Source organism: Mytilus edulis, chromosome 4, assembly GCF_963676685.1.
Source record: "Mytilus edulis chromosome 4, xbMytEdul2.2, whole genome shotgun sequence".
In the NCBI taxonomy this organism is placed as follows: Eukaryota; Metazoa; Mollusca; class Bivalvia; order Mytilida; family Mytilidae; genus Mytilus; species Mytilus edulis.
Window position 1 is genome coordinate 37,190,749 of NC_092347.1, and position 19,246 is coordinate 37,209,994.

At 32.4% G+C, this 19,246-nt stretch overlaps 1 protein-coding gene across 5 annotated transcripts in view; it reads right to left on the reverse strand.

Moving 5' to 3' along the window:
• Positions 1–18,323: 18,323 nt before the first annotated feature.
• LOC139519629 (ankyrin repeat and death domain-containing protein 1A-like) overlaps positions 18,324–19,246 on the reverse strand; it is an 87,318-nt gene continuing 86,395 nt past the window's right edge. For all 5 annotated transcript variants that reach the window (XM_071311829.1, XM_071311825.1, XM_071311826.1 and 2 more), the window contains one exon: positions 18,324–18,927. In XM_071311829.1, coding sequence (XP_071167930.1) covers positions 18,857–18,927 — 71 coding nt within the window. In that variant the 3' untranslated portion in view covers positions 18,324–18,856. The remainder of the gene's footprint in view (positions 18,928–19,246) is intronic.

Consider the following 19,246-nt stretch of genomic DNA (forward strand, 5'->3'; position numbering starts at 1 on the left):
GCCTTGGATAAGAAAATCCTTAGTATTTCGAATAATTCATGTTTTTGCAAACATTTGATTTATAAAAATGACCATAACATTGATACTCATGTCACGAGTTTGACTCAATATTTTCAAAATTGTTAGTCACGACATGTCACAACTCATTAGTTTTGGTTATAAGGGTATGTCGAAATTTAATAGTTTCCTCCCCTATTATGTGTAAAATTATCCGTATGGTGATATAAATCATCAATCATATAAAGTAGAGACCTTGCGTCTTTTAATATGAGGTCCTTGCTTGATGACCTTGAAATTTATGTAAAAGTCAAGGTACATTAGGTGTTCTATGTGTTTACTGTTGCATAGACATATCTAAACTCAATAAAGGTCTGGTTTCATCCGCATTAGTATAGTTTATATATGTCCTTGAAAAGGTAAGTTGAAAGTATTATATTGTTTTTAACGGCAACAATATTAAACCGCTCCTCAAAAGTCATAAATCGATTGAAATCGGAAGTAACCATTCCCTGTATTGATTAAATTCAAAATGACCTAGAACCATTTATTTTTAAAATCACTGTACAGTTACCCATATAGCTGGCAGATGGTACCAGAATTGAAATGTTTAAAACGAAAGTTAAAACGTATTACCCTTATTTCAAACAAAATAATATAGAAACCTTATCTTATCTTAGAATCAGTGTGACTTCAGATATCACATGAGACTGGAGGTGACATTTGTGAAACCGAAAGTAGCAAATTATTTCCTTCATATCAGACAAACTAGAACACACCCACGACATCGCGGGCATTAAGAGCATATGTAAACTTTTGTTGAATAAATTTTTGTAAAACAAGTTTACAGTTGGAGAATTTCAAGAAATGTTTCAAACATTTTTTTGCCCTGCCCCAAAGACCGATATATTTTGTTTTCTGTTCTTCTGTATGTTATGAACATACATATACTGTAAATACTATTATAAAAAGGTCACTGATATATTATATAGAGACTCAATATGATATATCAGTGACGCCGTAGATTGTAAACTATTAGAATTGATAGTAAATAGCAAATACACTTTATTGATAGTATATGTATGATCATAGTATACAGAAAAACACGAAAAAAATTCTCCTCTTACCAAGTATTTTTGAAAATTATGTGTAGTTTTAAAACAGTCCTAAACGGAAGTCTTTTATATAACTCAAAGTCAGTCCGATGATGGAAACAATATTCCTCCCTAAGTAACCCAAAATGAATAATCATAAGCAAAGATGATAAATGTGACTATCCATTGTACCTATAGGACACATATGTATGACGATTAATTTATTGTGAAAGAAAAAGAAGCGACACACAAAATGAGATCTTCTCATTCAATAGTATGGATAATATAGAAACCATGTACCTTTTTTATCAGTATTATAAACCTATGACCGAACACCCAAAGTAAATTTAAGTAAACTGCATCCTAGCTTCCTTTCAATTATTTAGCAATCTCATGTGGACAGACTGTCAATTGTTCTCTGAACACTTAATTTTTAATCATAAACGAATTGTTTACAAAATTTCGATAGACAATAGACGTTCTACCCAGGGAATAGATTGCCTTTGATATATTAAGTAAAACCGGTCGGAATAAGTGGCTCTCAAATGATCTTCAACTTTGTGCTTCATTTAGCCCTTATCATATTTATAGCATTGTTGGTATGAGTATCACTGATAACACGCGTCCGGTGTACACATTTTGATATCTGGTATCTTTAATGAGTTTATTAGGGACACCTGATGATCTGGAAGTTACTTACAACTCAAAAGAGAACCCTTGCTTTCTGAAAATAATTATGTAGTATATACCACATTTACCTTCTATACAGAATTTAGTTGACCTATTGATTAAGACAATGCAATGATTCCATATCTCTATATTTTTAAATAAGCAAGATACAAAAATTTAACAATATTTTTATATATTTGGATGATATATTGGCTCTCAATAATGACGATTTCAGTACGTATACTAAAGAAATTTATCATGTTGAACTTACTTAAAATAAAGCTAATACTTACAATGACCACTGCCCTTTCCTCGATCTTGAAATCTATATCATTAACGGGAAGATTAATACAAAAATTATGATAAAAGAGATGATTTTTCATTTCCTATCGTTAATTATCCATTTTTAGATGGTGACGTTCCCTTGTCACCATCTTATGGTGTTTATATATCTCAACTTGTACGATTCGCTCGTGTATGTTACAACGTATTAGATTTTAGCGAGAGAAGTTTATGTATTACTGAAAAATCATTACACCAGGGTTTTCGATATCACAAACTAGTCAAAATATTTTCTAAATTTTATCATCGGTATAAGGAAATAATTCGTAAATATAGCACAACATGCAGACGTCTTACACGTTCATGAATTTCACATCCAATCTTTTAGGGTAACATTCTTTACAAAGCACAAAAATGTCAGTATTAACCTCAAAAGCTTACAAAACTTTTAAGCAAACTTATTAAGGTCAGGTCATCAAAGATTGCATATTTAAGCTTTAATATTGATTCACTTATAGGGTCTTTGCATCGGAACTAAACACATATATTTAAAAAAAAAAACAACAGTTGTTGGCATGACTCGGGTTATGTTCTTCTCATATATTTTATGATAGTAGGATACTAAATCCTAACGGGAGGTATTGTGCCTGATATTCATATGATGAAGACATAATCTTTCAATTAGTTTAATTGAGGTCTGGAGCTGGCATGTCAGTTAACTGCTAATAGTCTGTTGTTATTTATGTATTATTGTCATTTTATTTATTTTCTTTTGTTACATCTTCTGACATCGAACTCGGACTTCTCTTGAACTGAATTTTATTGTGCGTATTTTTATGCGTTTACTTTTCTACATTGGCTAGAGGTATAGGGGAGGGTTGAGATCTCATAAACATGTTGAACCCCGCCGCAATTTGGCGCCTGTCCCAAGTCAGGAGCCTCTGGCCTTTGTTAGTCTTGTATGATTTTTAATTTTAGTTTCTTGTGAATAATTCGGAGTTTAGTATGACGTCCATTATCACTATACTAGAATACATATTTTTTAAGGGGCCAGCTGAAGGACGCTTCCTGGTGCAGGAGTTTCTCGCTACATTGAAGACCCATTGGTGGCCTTCGGCTGTTGTCTGTTCTATGGTCGGGTTGTTGTCGCTTTGACACATTTTCAATTTCCTTTTTCAATTTTACAATTTGTTTCTCCTTTTCTCATACCACATTTTCTATAATTCAGTATTTGTATTTTGACAATACTAATGAGTCACTAATGGTTAATGTAACAAAACATTTGCTAGTTTGATTATTCAGCTAAATATATAAATAAATATTCGCGGCATAACCAATAGATAAATGAAAGATTTTGTCATACCTAAAAACGTTTAAACACAAAAACATATAGACTGTGCGATTTCTCATAGAAACTCCCTTTGCAGTTAAAACTATAAAGTTTGGTAAAACAAAATAATATCATAGAATAGAAAGCTGATATGCACTACTATTGTATTCAAGGTCTTCACTTTTTTAAAGCAATGACTGCTAAAATCTGATTTTTGCATATCTTGCATGCAGAGTTATTGTTTTCTATCCAGAAGACCTTTGAAATAATAAAATCATAGCATTTACAATTTAAATTATCTGTTTAATGATCCAGCTGGTTGGCATTTTTGTCTGTTTTTTGCCCATGGGGCATCACATTTCCTCAATTATTTTGCTGTTTCTAGCAGTATAGAATATTTAGAAATTTTCAAAATGGAGCACACTACCATGAGTGTGTCAAATACCGTAACGTTTTTTTTTCTTTTAGGTTCATTGGAAGGTATCACGACCTTGTTGATAGATATTCTGTATCAACCTTCACAAATGATACCATGTGGTCTTTAAGTATAGATTCTGGGTACTGACGTTCTTTTATTATTAAGTCTGTTTTTGTTTGATATCAATTTGACGTGTCTGTACTTATGCATCCCGTCATTGAGTTATTGTTCTATGATAATATTTGTACTCTTGTCCATTATTTTTGCTAATGTGCTTTGTCTATATGACCTTGTGTGTTTCTTTGATACATATGACATGGCTCTGTACTTATACATCCCGTCGCAGTTTTGCGCCTGTCCTACGTCAGGAGCCTCTGGAAGGTGTAAGTCTTGTATGATTTTTAATTTTAGTTTCTTGTGTATATTTCGGAGTTTAGTAAGACGTCCATTATCACTGAACTAGAAAAGTATACATTTTTCTTTAGGGGCCAGCTTAAGCATATCTTCGGGTGCGGGAGTTTTTCTCATTGAGTTGAACATCCATTAGTGGCCTTCGGCTGTTGTCTGTTCTTTGGTCGAGTTGTTGTTTCTTTGACACATTCCAAATTTGTATTCTCAATTTTATCATGTCATTGTGTTATTATGCTATTATAAATTTTTGAAATCTTGTCTTTCATTTTTGCTAATGGGCTTTGTCTGTATGCCTTTTTTGTACTCTTTGTTACCTAATTTTTTGTTTGTATAGTGGTTAAGAGTATAACACAATGTTGACTGCTGTACCCCTTTTTTGACATTTTTACCTATAATGTCTGTTTGTTTTGTTCCCACACCGAAAGTCAATATAATGGAATTTGATGCATCTGTCATACAAGTAAGAGGATTAGCTAGCTTTAAAACCAGATGTAATCCACTATTTTCTACAAAAATATCTGTTCCAAGCCAGGAATTTGACAGTTGTTAATCATTCGTTTATTGTGTTTTAGCTTTTGATTTTGTCATTTGATTAGGAATTTTCCGTTTCCAAATATCCTCATAGTTTTTACTTTTTGTAAGTTTTATTGAGGTATTTTTGTATTTCTAGTTTGTATTTTTCATGCAGCGGTCACAAAAAAGCCCATTTAGGTGTTAAGACTTACTTTTGGGTTATCGAAAGGACAAAAATACCCAACAAATAATATCCAGGAAGAATCTATGAGATTCATTGACTGCTAAGAGTAAATATAAAAGAGGAACGAAAGATACCAGGCGGAAAGTCAAACTCATAGATTGAAAATAAACTGACAACGCCATGGCTAAAAATAAAAAGACAATCAGACAAAAAATAGTACAGAAGACACAACATAGAAAACAAAAGACTAAGCAACACGAACCCCATCAAAAACTGGGAGTGATCTCAGGTGCTCCAAAGGGGTAAGCAGATCCTACTCCACATGGGGCACCCGTCGTGTTGCTTATATTATTACAAATTCGGTAAATAGTCTAATTCAGTAATTAAGTATTACTAAACAATTTGAATTACAAATATGCATATATTATGAATTTACTTTGCTTTCAGGGCTTTGAGTAAACTATGCAAACCGTAAACTGTAAATTTATGCTGAGACATCTTAGTTGAGGCCCAGGATTTTCTCAATCTTCATGAAGTATTTATAAATCTTTATATTTTAGTTGTTTCATTAAAATCTCAAAGGTAAACCAGATTTGTTGAAATTCTGTATGTTCTCCATTTTCACCTTATATAGGTTGCATTTCTGTAAATATAGACAATGCAATTTTCCATATAAGAACTTCTTTTGCGGCGAAAACTGTGCCACTATGAAGTTTCGTAAAACAAAACGTATCCTAGAATAGAAAGCTGATATGCACTACTATTTTTTCAATTAAAGAAACAGGACTGCATATTTTTAAGATTTATATGCCCTGAACTTGTTAGAGTTTAAACTTATACTAAACATCTGTCATACCCAACCCTTCACGATGTGCTTACTTCGGAATTCAATTTTCAGTGCAACAATATCATGTTTTTATAATAGTTACAGCTCCATGATATGTCTCTTTGCGATGAAACATAGATTATATCCGCAAACCAGTAGGTAAACAATTCAAGTTATTTATGAATATTATATATCTCCCCAAAAGAGGCGTGGTATGAGAAACAGCTCTGTTTACAAAATATAACCTTTATAAACATTTGTTGTTTGTTCTTTAATTATAGTTATTAAATATTAGATACAACTCCCTAATTTATATCATGACCGAAAAATAATCATGTTACTTTAAATAAACTCATCATAGATACCAGGGTTGAAATTTTATATTTGCGCCAGACGCGCGTTTTGTCTTCAAAAGACTTATCAGTGACGCTCGAATCAAAAACTGTTAAAAAGACCCAATAAAGTTAGAAGTTGAAGTGCATTGGAATCTTAATATTCTTAAAGTTTTGCCAAATATTAGTTCGTCAAAATCCAATGCAAAAAATAAACATTTCAAATTGCTAAAAGATTTGACAAATACAGCTAAGGTAATCTCTGCATGAAGTAAAACAGTTATTTTTTTAAAATATGAACATATCAATGATAACTCAAGTCAACACAGAAGTGCTGACTACTGGGTTGGTGATACCCTCGGGGAATAAAAACTCCACCAGCAATGGCATCGACCCAGTGGTTGTAAATAAACTCATCAGATATATCAGGATTGGAATTTTATATTTGCGCCAGGCGCGTTTTATCTACAAAAGACTCATCAGTGACGCTCGAATCAAAAAATGTTAAAAAGATCAAAGTTAGAAGTTGAAGAGGATTGAGGACCAAAATATTCTTAAAGTTTTGCCAAATATTAGTTCGTCAAAATCTACTGCAAAAAAGTAATCATTTCATAAAATAAAAAGATTCGAAGCTTGTTCCTTTATTCTATATAAGCGTTCAATAATGGATTTCTTTGTTTATAAAAAATCCATATCTAAAGTCAACAAATTAACATAATTAATCAATAGATAACCTTCTTAAACATGTTACAATAACACTCAAAAGTCATGATTGCAAATATATTAGGATCTCCTATCCGGAAATATCAAACCCGTGTAAAGAAATGTACAGAGGATTGATGCTATGAATTTCCATTCCGATGGTTGAATCAAAATAATGTTTTATTATCGTGCTACATTGTAGCCGCGACATTTGTTTATACTAAGGGATTAGATATCATTTTAAGTAGCAAAACCTTATCAAATATTTTTCCTGCTCCGTTATCAAAATTGTTTTACCTTCAACATATTATTTGTAGGTAGAAACACAAGACCTCACGAAACCCTCTAAGTGTCACATGTCCGTTTTCGTTATGTTTGAAAGTATGATTAAAATGTATTTTGTAAAACTTTTAGAAATATTAGTCTTCAATTTGGTCATTTGTTGGGCCTTTATAGTTTGTGGTTTGGTGTGGGCCAAGCCCCTGGTTGAAGGCCGTACATTGACCTTTTATAGTTTTCTTTTTGCAATTTGTGACTTAAATAAAGGGTTGTCTCATTGACACTCATACCAAATCTTCTTATATCTCTCAAACTTTGTCCTTTTTTTATATAACTCGTTTCATTCGAGTATCACTGATAAATCTTTAGAAGAACAAACAAAATTTGATACCATGTATCTGTGATAAGTTTATAAGTGAGACCTGATGATTAGGAAGTTACTTTGAACTTAAAATAGAACTCTTGTTTTCTAAAAATTTCTATGTAGCAAAAAATATATATATATCTTCATGCCTTATATATCATGTGCTGTAGTACGCCGCTAGATTAAAACTGACGAGGAAAGGTAACACACGGCCAGCGAAAGCTCTTTTTTTTTTAGAGCCAAGGTGGTCGTGTGGTCTAGCGGGACGGCTGCAGTGCAGGCGATTTGGTGTCACGATAATACAGTAGCATGGGTTCGAATCCCGGCGAGGGAAGAACCAAAAATTTGCGAAAGCAAATTTACAGATCTAACATTGTTGGGTTGATGTTTAGACGAGTTGTATATACATTATGTACACAGCCCTGTATCACCATCATTGATGGCGATCCGATGGATACATCTGTTGTAGAGTTGTCACTGACTCAGACGTACTTATAAATATAATTATTTTTTGTGACTGTATATTACATTAATTTGTAGGATCCTTTACTATAGATAATTTAGCTGATCTGTAACATTAAAATCTTCATGCCTTATATATCATGTACTGTAGTACGCCGCTAGATTAAAACTGACGAGGAAAGGTAACACACGGCCAGCGAAAGCTCTTATTTTTTTGAGAGCCCAGGTGGTCGTGTGGTCTAGCGGGACGGCTGCAGTGCAGGCGATTTGGTGTCACGATATCACAGTAGCATGGGTTCGAATCCCGGCGAGGGAAGAACCAAAAATTTGCGAGTACGTCTGAGTCAGTGACAACTCTACAACAGATGTATCCATCGGATCACCAGCAATGATGGTGATACATGGCTGTGTACATTATGTATATTTAACTCGTCTAAACATCAACCAAACAATATATATAATATAGAATGAAATTCAAAACAGTGTGGCTGTGGCCATTGATTGACACATTAAATTCATCCATTGACTTGGACAATTTATGTGAACGTTTGTCTGTAACGACCACTGTTCACGACGTACCTATGATAGATATTTAAACTGTGGGGTGACGGGGTCACAAAAGGTTTCTTAACGCCATTAATTATAAAAAAAAATCGAAAAATTAATCAGGAATAACCTTTATGTTTGGATTTATATAATTGATATAAATCAAAACATCGTGTTATTTCTGATTAATTTTTCGAATTACTTTATTAAGGTGTTGAGAACCTTTGGTGACCCCATAGTTTAAGTGTCTTTAAAAAGTAAATAGTGAGCAGTGGTCGTTACATACAAACGTTCACCTAAATTGTCCCAGTCAATGGATGAATTTAATGTGTCAATCAATGGCCACAGCCATACTGTTTTGAATTTCATTCTATATACCCTTAAATTTTTAACCGTAATTAAATATTTTCTTCAAGTTGTAAAAATATATTTTTCCTTGCATAGGTAACGATACGGCATTTGGTTGTCTCATGGTTGAAGACTGTATGGTGATCTACAGTTGCTCACGTCAATGTACCTTAGTCTCTGAAGGATTTTGTCTTTTTTCAATCATTTCATATCTCATTATCTTTAAACAATTAGCAAATAATTACTTCTCTCTTTTTCTCATACCACATTCATTATTATTTGATATTCGTCTTGCGACAACACTTGTGGTTAATGTTACCAAATATTTGCTTGTTGGATTATTTAAGTAAACATATTTTATTCGCGTTTAACCGGCAAAGATAAATGAAAAATTTTGTGATATTAAAGCGTTAAAAAAACGAAATATATGCCGAAGACTTTGTGCAAAATTGTTGTTTGTTGAATAATTATCGTTATCAAAAATTAAATAAACATTGAAATTACCTAATTTATATCAAGAGCAGAAACGGGCATGTCATTTTTAAAGTTGTTTCCTAGATGCAAAAAAAATTAACATAATGAAAAAATAGATTACCTCTTCGAACCTTGGTCCTTTATTCTGTATATGTGTTTAACGTTTTTATTTTTTGTTTCAAATCTATTTATAATTTAGGTCAATAAATATATATCAAATTAATCAATAACCAACCTTATTTAGATACTACTCTTAACATTTTCCGGCAATAAGTATATATTTCCCCTGCGAAAACAAACATAATGAAAATACATGATTTCACAGCATTTAAAAAAAGTTTGTCCTCATTTATAAAATGTAAGGCAGTAAAAGATGAAATAACAAAAATACCGAAATCCGAGGAAAATTCGAAACGGAGAGCTTCAATCCGATAGCAATTAAACAACTACAGATTTTTATTGACATTATTCGATAGGAATTCATCTAGTACTGCTGTACTGTAAGTCATTTATTCTTTCGTGTATTCCTTAAGTTATAAATATGATATTCGTTGAGATAAATTTAACTTTAACCATGTTTATTCAGGAATAATAAATAACTTCTTATAATATAGAAGCGTAACTCTCATTCTCCCATAGCCAAACAAAATAGATTTAAAAACTTGCGAACATGGTCTTTATAATTGCCTCTAATAGATAAATACACCGGTTTGTTAAAATTAAGAAATAATTCACGGAAGACATAGATTTGTTGGAAATTTACACATGACCTGGGCCGTGATATTCGAATTTTTTCCTGATCGTCAGCGAGTGATAAAAGCATCGACTATCACGGCCCAGGCCATGTTTAAATTTACCACACATATATGGTTTCCATGAACTATTTCTATCCTGATTGGACAAATACGGTCATTAAAAAACTGAAGCGAAGATAGGTTTGCCGTGTGTGTGGCTGTTCTTTTTTACTCCCTGTTATATAAAGCATTCTAATAAATCGGTAGCAGTAAATTTAGTAAATAACCATTGCAACACAATGTTCTTATTTCTTTTAACCTTCTTTCTGCCATACGACCGTTTTAGCCGATGCAGAAACAGTACCTTTGTCTGCCAAAGATCGGCCAAAATCCGTATGACGTTATTCCTTGACGTCATAGAGAATTTGCAGTGCCCCGCGAAGCCAGCGTTGAAGAAAATCCGTTGTTGTTCAGAGTTCTGCTACCGGGCTCATGAATTTTTTCATTGATGAAGCCTATCACGATGGAGCCTTCGCTATCAATTTATTATTACACAGAAGTTATTGTTATTTACTTACATTAACATATATTTCTTTCTATTGGTTTTTTACTTAATGCGGCGTAAAGCAACCAACAATCAATCAATCAATTGGTTTTTTTCCAAATGAACGGTTATGTTTAAAAGTCGTTCCAGCTATAATATATTAATTGTTTAAATGCATCTTTGCCATATTCCGTGTATAATATAGCAATAAAACAAAACTTTTTTTTGTTGAAGGGCATATGGACCAATGGACTTAAATTTGTTTTTAAAAGAAGATGTGATATGATTGCCAATGAGAAAACTCCACACAAGAGACCAAAATAACACAGCAAACTTTATTTATCAGTAGCGGTAATACATTTTAACTGTATCTATCCCTCTGAACTTTTTAAAACTGTCTTCAATTTTTTCTTCGAGTATAAGCACGGAATCCAAAACATGGTCGAAAGGACGGGTGGTCATAGGTAACACTTAATTCCGCATCCGCTGGGTGGTGGCATAACAGAAACAATTAATTTACGATTCCGGCGTTTCGAGTAAGAACGGCACGTTAATTTCTGATACTGTATGCCATTCCTGTGGGTACCAAATATTTTGTTTTGCATGTCTACTGAACATTACGAGCTAAAAAGGGGTATATCACTCTTACACACAACCAAAAAAGAGCGCCGATTTAAAAAATGTACCTTTGATTGATCGGCTTTGACTGATGTGCAGCATCAATGACGTGCATGTAATATGTGACGTCATACACTTTGAGCAGCGCTGAAAGAAACATGGCTGTAATTGAACCAAATCCGTGGTTCAGGGTTAACCCACGACAGCCAATGAATGATCCACCATTTAATGGAGCACCCACTGGACCATTAATATGCCCGCCAATAGTTTACTTTTATTTGCTGTTTTCAATTGATCTTATCTTTTATTTTATTTTTTCAATAGTCAGAATTTTACATCCCCCCCCAATTACACTACCAACTGACAATGGTATCAAGGAGTAAATACAGAAGAAGAAAAAAACAATATACAAAAGGTTATGTCTGACTAATTAATTTTTAACAATAAAAATATTTTAGGTTACATATAAATTGTATTTGATTTATCTCTCCTCTCTTTCTCTCTCTCTCTCTCTCTCTCTCTCTCTCTCTCTCTCTCTCTCTCTCTCTCTCTCTCTCTCTCTCTCTTCTCTCTCTCTCTCTCTATCTGAATTACTCACATACAACACTAATACTTTCACTCATCTGTTTTGCTACAATATGTATCATGACTTACTTTTTAATACAATTTAAAGAAATAAATTTGCTCATAGTTTATAAATTATTTTGTTTCTCTTAACTAAACATAGATAATATGAAAACAACACTTTGTTAAATATTACATGTAAAGGAGATCAAAAATTTTCACAAACTTGTGCTTTATCATTTTTCTTTGCAATATGATTGTCAAGAAATTGGTTTTTCTTTTTTTTATTCTTTAACTCAACCATATTTGGTTTTGTTTCATTTTATTAACATTTATATATATAATTCTTTGTAATTATGATTAGCAGATTCAATAATAAACTTTCGTGTTTGCATCCAAGAAACACATTCTCTTTGCTGAGATCAAAGTTTACAAAAAACAGTTTCACAATATTGGAAAAAGACTGCCATAATTGAAAAGTTATTGGGCATTCAAAAAACAGGTGTTCAATAGTTTCTTTTCCAAGTTTACAAAATGTACATAACTTGGTATCTTTTAATTTGATTTTGTACAAAAAAGTATTAGTTGCTATAATTCTATGCAAAAACTTATATTGAAAGGTTCTTAAATAAGCATCTCTACAAGACTTTTGTGTTATCATGAAATATTCTGACCATTCTGTAGTATCAATAACTTAACAGTTCTTTCCATTTCAACTATTTTTACTAAACGTCTCTTTCATAGCCATATCTCATTTATTATTAACGTAGAACTTTCGCGCCATTGAAATGTTCTAAATGACACAGTCTTTTAACTCGGAAAGGGGGTTTTATGTTGCTTTTTTATTATTATTCAGGTTTGCTTTATGGGTCAAGCTTCAGTAATTTTGAAGATTACACACACACACACACACCACTTGCCACCATCAAACATAAACATAGACGGCAAAGTAATCCGACAAAAACTACTGCTATAGTATTTGTTAGTAGTAATTTCAAATCTAAGAAACTCTAGATTTGTTTCATTAACAACATATATAATATCGACACTCGTTGCCTTATAATATTTTGTTTTCTTGTGCTATCAAATGGGCACAAGCTACGAGATACATAATAATATGAAATATGTTCTTTTTGGTTCAAACATTTATGAAAGTGAAATCGCGGAATTATAGTTCGATTTAAGCAGCCGGTATGGTGGATTTTTTTCAACATAAGCTAAGAAACCCCGCCGCAATTTTGCGCCTGTCCCAAGTCAGGAGCCTCTGGCCTTTGCTAGTCTTGTATGATTTTTAATTTTAGTTTCTTGTGTATAATTCGGAGTTTAGTATGACGTCCATTATCACTGTACTAGTATGCATATTTTTAGGGGCGAGCTGAAGGACACCTACGGGTGTAGGAATTCTCGCTACATTGAAGACCCATTGGTGGCCTTCGGCTGTTGTCTGCTCTATGGTCGGGTTGTTGTCGCTTTGACACATTCCCCATTTCCTTTCTCAATTTTATATCAATGTGCTGGATATAGATGTCCTTGTTCATTCATCACGTCTGCTTTGGGATCGGTAATGTGAGAAGAGAAAAAGGCACAGAAAACATTAGAGAAAGGTATAAACAATATTACGAAATGAAAAAAAAAGACAGAATGAATGCATTTAAACAAAAATGTCACATTTGTAGTTATTCCGAAACTACCGCGACCAAGAGAAAAAGAAACGAAAGGCTGTTTAAAGCTGATAAACAACTTTATGAAACTGAACGGAAGAAAAAAATATAGGAAAACTCAAATTAAAGTTTCCACCATGAACACTATAAATGACATTAAAACACCTTTTCGAGAAAGAAGTAGAAAAGCAGTGCTGTAAAGGTAATGAAGAGGGCACTCCTTACAACACCGAAGAAAAGAATAGAATGAACTTGATAAGTCTCAATCTGAAGTGTTTAATTCCTTTTGAATAAATAATCTTGAATCATAAAAATGAAACAAAGAACATTTGAGATATTAAAGCCGTATTTTGTCCGGTCAGCAAGACTAAATGATCGTGTTACGTGCTGTTGTCTCTTCCACGTAGAATCCAGTTCTTTGTTTTCAAAAACAATGGAGTTTAGAAAAAAATATACGATTCCGAACAAAATTGGTACCCTGTTTATGAACACCTGACTAATATCGCCGTTGCTACTCTATGTGATAAGGACCAAGTTAATATTTAGTATTTAAATCGTGAATGTAGTAAATGTGAATGTTCGTTAATATAATTTACGAACGAAGAGTTGAATGTTTCGAATGATGCTCCAAATCAATGTATCTTGGGAACGGTACGAATGTATTATTGTAAATTCTAAGAAAAAAATTAAATTTGTCAGAAAATGCACTGAACCGGGTGATATGTTTAATAACTTTAAAGAATTTTTAGACAAATTCGCTGGACATCAGTTTCGTTCACAGTGGAAAAATGCACAACTTAAATGTTTAAAAGAAAACTGATTACCTAATCACTGTATTTTGATTCATGACTATTCCGAAAACTACGGTTGCAAGCCTGGATGAGAAACATATCCAATTGTTTACCCAAAAGTGTAAACCCTTGTCAAGGAAATTGAGATTTGATTTGATATGATGTAAAAGTTATTCACGAGTTTACTGACGGTCACAAAAATTACACAATTTATTATGTTAGGGACAGCGGTGGTCGCGTGTCTGAGGTACAATGTAGTTCAACTTAAAGTTCATGTTCCCTTTCGAAAGGGCAGAAATCCGTTTTTTAATCCGTAGTTGCGACGGATATTTGGACGCTTAGATTAAGACGCATAACACGCCATTATTGAACACATTGAAATGGTTACAAGAGTACATTGGGATATCTAGAATGCATTTAATCAAAAGCCAATTAATTGGTTCCTTATAAGATATGCAAAAGTATGAATATTGCGTTCCTAATTCTGCAATAATTACACCTTGGTTTTTTTCAAAACCAAAGGGAGTTAACTTTCCAAACCCGAACAACAGTGAAAATGCTGGTACATGGCATAAAATAAATGCTATACATTTTATTTATCAGACTGTCATTCATTACTTTTGAATGACACATCTGAATCATGAATCTTTGACTAACCAGAGAGGGCTGGTCGGACTTTTCGAATGACGATGTCTAAATTATAAGACATTGCTTCTCCAGATATTTTTTTTATATATTATTTTCTAGTATGAGGAATTAATTGCACTACCATACGGGAGGATAAATTTTACTTTTGTCTATATTCATACTTACCTTATTACGCACATTTATGTTGTTATAAAGTCAAATGATATTACTCCGTATTCAGCCAGGCATTTCCGATATGTGATGATATGTAGTTTGAATGCGTACTTTTAAAAAAAAAATATTTTGGTACTTTATTTAATTTGTCCTTCTTGTAACTATATAACTGTCCGTGGACATTTTTAAGAGTAAATTATAAGGGTCATTACTTATTGTTGTAAATGTTTGGACTGATTACTTATATGTTAATCATGAATCATGTACAGATACTTATTATATATCTGGATAATGTGGTGTTCGTTGTTTATAAATAAACTCATCTTTAATACCAGGATTGAAATTTTATATTTACGCCAGACGCGCGTTTTGTCTTCAAAAGACTCATCAGTGACGCTCGATTAAAAAAATGTAAAAAAAGGCTAAATAAGGTCTGAAGTTTAAGAGCATTGAGGACCAAAAATTCCTAAAAGTTTTGCCAAATACAGATAAGGTATTCTATTCCTGAGGTAGAAAAGCCTTAGTATTTCAAAATTCAAAGTTTTGTTAACCGTTAATTTATAAACATATCAATGATAACTCACGTCAACACAGAAGTGCTGACTATTTGGCTGGTGATACCCTCGGGGAATTAAAACTCTACAAGCAGTGGCATTGACCTTGTGGTTGTAACTAAACTCATCATGGATACCAGGATAAAATTTACCTGCATATGGGATATATATTTCCCAACTTTTTCGGTATTCAAGAGCTTGTAGCTGCTACTCAGACTTTGTAAAATGTCACTAGTGTCTGAGTAGAAAGTATGTCAAAGAACGTCTTGTCCTTTTTCTGTAAAAGTTCGTCGATAGGTATCAAGACCTTGTTAATAAAAATTTCGTATCGATTTCACAAATAATACACGATGGTATTGAAGTTTAGATTCTGGGTACCGATGTTGTTTATCACCTTACTGACGTGTTAATGTATTTTTTATTTGACTTTATGAATATTACTTTGGACTGTTCAGTCGGTTTTGGTGATATCCGTTTGGCGTGACTCTGTTTTATACACCCCGTCATTGTGTTATGGTTCTATGGTAAAATGTTTGTATTCTTGTCTTTCATTTTTGCTAATGTGCTTTGTCTATATGCCTTTTTGTGCTTCTTAATTACACACGACATGGCTTTTTATTTATTCATTCTATCATTATGTTATTGTCATATAGTAAATTTTTGTATTCTAGTCTTTCATTTTTGCTAATGTGCTTTGTGTATATAACTTTTTGTGTTTCGTTGTTTCAATGCGTGACTCTGTACTTATTCATTCTGTCATTGTGTAATTCTGCTATACATGTAGTAAATTTTGTATTCTTGTTTTTCATTTTCGCTTATATGCTCTGTCTAAATTCCTTTTTCTGTTTCTTTGTTACATATAACGTGGATCTGTACTTAAACATTCCGTCAATGTGTTATTGCGCTATGATAAATTTTTGTATTCTTGGCATTAATGTTTGCTATTGTGCTTTGTCTATATGCCCTTTTGTGTTTCTTTTTTTTCTTTGATGCATATTTGTTGTTTATAGTGATTAAGATTATAACACATTGTAGACTGATGTACCCCTAATGTTTACAGTTTTACATTTTACGTCTAGATTTTTGCATACATTGATGTCAATATAACGGAATTTCATGCACTTTTGTACAAGTGAGAGGTTTAGCTAGCTAATAAACAAGGTTTAATCCACAAGTGTCTGCATAAGACAATGCTTGTACCCAGTCAGCAGTCAGGAATACGACAGTTGTTTTTCAATTCGTTTTATGTGTTTGAGTTTTTGATTTTGCCACTTGATTACGGAGTTTCCGGTATTGAATTTTCCTCGGAGTTTGGTATTATTGTTTGTTTTATTTTTTACTTTTTATAGATATAGGAAGATGTGGTATGAGTGCCGATAAGACAACTCTCCATCCAAATTACACATTTATTAAAGAAAACCATTATAGGTCAAGGTACGGTCTTCAACACGCCGCCTTGGCTTACACCGAACAGCAAGCTATAAAGGGCCATAAACAAATACTAAATGTACATTTCAATTCAAACGGGAAACCAACGTTCTACTCTATATAAAAAAAGAGAAACGAGTAGCACTTGTAAACGACATCAACAACCGTCAACTACTGAACATCATGTTCCTGACTTAAGACAGGTGCAAACAATTACTTTTGTTTGTATGTCTAATTTTGATATTTGAAGAGCTCGGGTGGTCGATGTGATCGTTGTGTTATGCGGTCTTTTTCTTACTACCTTTTTTTATCTCTTTTTTGTATGAATTATTGAAATAATTGTAAACATGCAGCTCAAGATAAAGGAGATACGGGAATAAGTTAATTTGAAATCAAGGCAATTCCAAAAGTAATGAATCATTTTCAATGATATCATTGCAATTGAGATATATCGGAGTGTACATACTGGGTTTTGCTTGAGAAACATTATTACTCCATAGCCTCGTGACAACCCATGCTAACGAAAATATATGTCATATAAATTTCTTGTTCAACTAGCATTTTTACACCACTGATAGGTGAATACCGTCCACTAGACAAGTTGAAATAGGAATATTGTTTATTGGCATTAATTCTTTCTCCGTGTGGTTACATAAGTGGTTTAGGCGCATTTAAGTGCAGACATTGTTCCAATGATGGGCACTAAAGGTGGTATGGGAGTCTAAATTAAAAATGATAGAGTTTGTTTATACTTTGCCAAAACGTAGTAAATATTGATAGATGTTAAAAAAACATAATAAAAATGATTATGTGATTAGAAGCTAAACTAAATGATAGAATTCTACAATAAAAAGAGAGATTTTAGAATATTTTGTTGAATATCAAAGAAAAAGAAAGGGTCACCGTGCATTTTCCAGCTAAATTACAAAATAGCAAAATTCCATGTAGATTCCTTCAGGAAATGCACTTTTTCAGAGTCGCCTCCCATTAAAATACCAATCTTAAAATCAAGCTGAAATAATCAACACTTGTAAGAATATTAATATTTATAAGTTATAATCTTATAAAAATTTTCTTTTAAATGCAAGTCACATAAGTTATCTGCATTCCTGCATCAAATTATGCTAACTTGATTGCAAATCTGGACCTTAGATTCTCTGGATTTTTTTACAATCCAAGATGGCAAAAAACACCCATACCACCTTAAACGTTGTTCTTTACATCATCTAGTTAGTTTTAAGGGAGGTCTTTGTATAAAAATACTTCTGTTTTTCTTGAGGTGAATACTGCAAACAAGTGTTATCAGATGAGGGAATTAGAAATCATAGATAATTCTTCAAGGTTAGTAAAATGGATTGTTTGCGTACAATGGCAGTGAAATTAATAAAACGAGGTAAAGCAGAACATATAGTGCAAACAGGTCTTGTTTAAAATTGTATTATCTTACCCTATATCTCAACTAAAATCAATAAGTATAAATATAAAAGTTTATATAGTCATAAGTAAAACACATTCGATAAATTATATGATAAAATACAGAAATCTTCCTTATAAAGGAAAATTCTTTTACACTTTATCTTGATAATGCACCAACATTCACATTTTAAACATTCATAAAATGTGAACAAATTAATTAATGAATAAAATTTTGTTTAGTCTTTTAAACAAAAGACAAATAATTAAAACAGATGACTAGAAGTTTAGGCATGTTGATGATATTATGCAAGTTTTCTTTCATAACTCAAATGATATTAAAATGTATAAGCTGAGATCAATTTAACTAAGCATCCGTAATTTCAAATGAGACCTTTGTCTTATGTATGTACGTTATAATGGTGATGTTCTGATGAACTTTTTTCGTAATCACTTTAAAGTAATATCATTTGGCCTATTGCAAAAGTGTCTACGTTGACATCCTTCCTCGTTTAAGTCAACACATGGCACACATCTTTCCCATACATACTTTCGGTGATCGAGCTTCAGATTTTCCACGCATTTGTTCTGAAAATAAATGTTAATAAATAATCAATTCAAACCCGTTTCTTCAAGGAAGAAAGAGAGTATAAAAGTATTATAGTCTAAAGAAATAGTGAAAATGTCTTTCTTAAATATCGCAAATCTAATAGTTGTATATAATTATATTTCAAAAAATTATATCAGAAGTGTATCACAGAGTTAATATTAAGATAAAGCATGTATAAACTATTCCATATTTATATATGGACGCTAATAAACTTAAACCCACAGTTTAATATCTACAAGCGAAAATTCAGGTTTAAATCATGAAAACTGGAAACTCGATGATCGGGGTATAAAATAA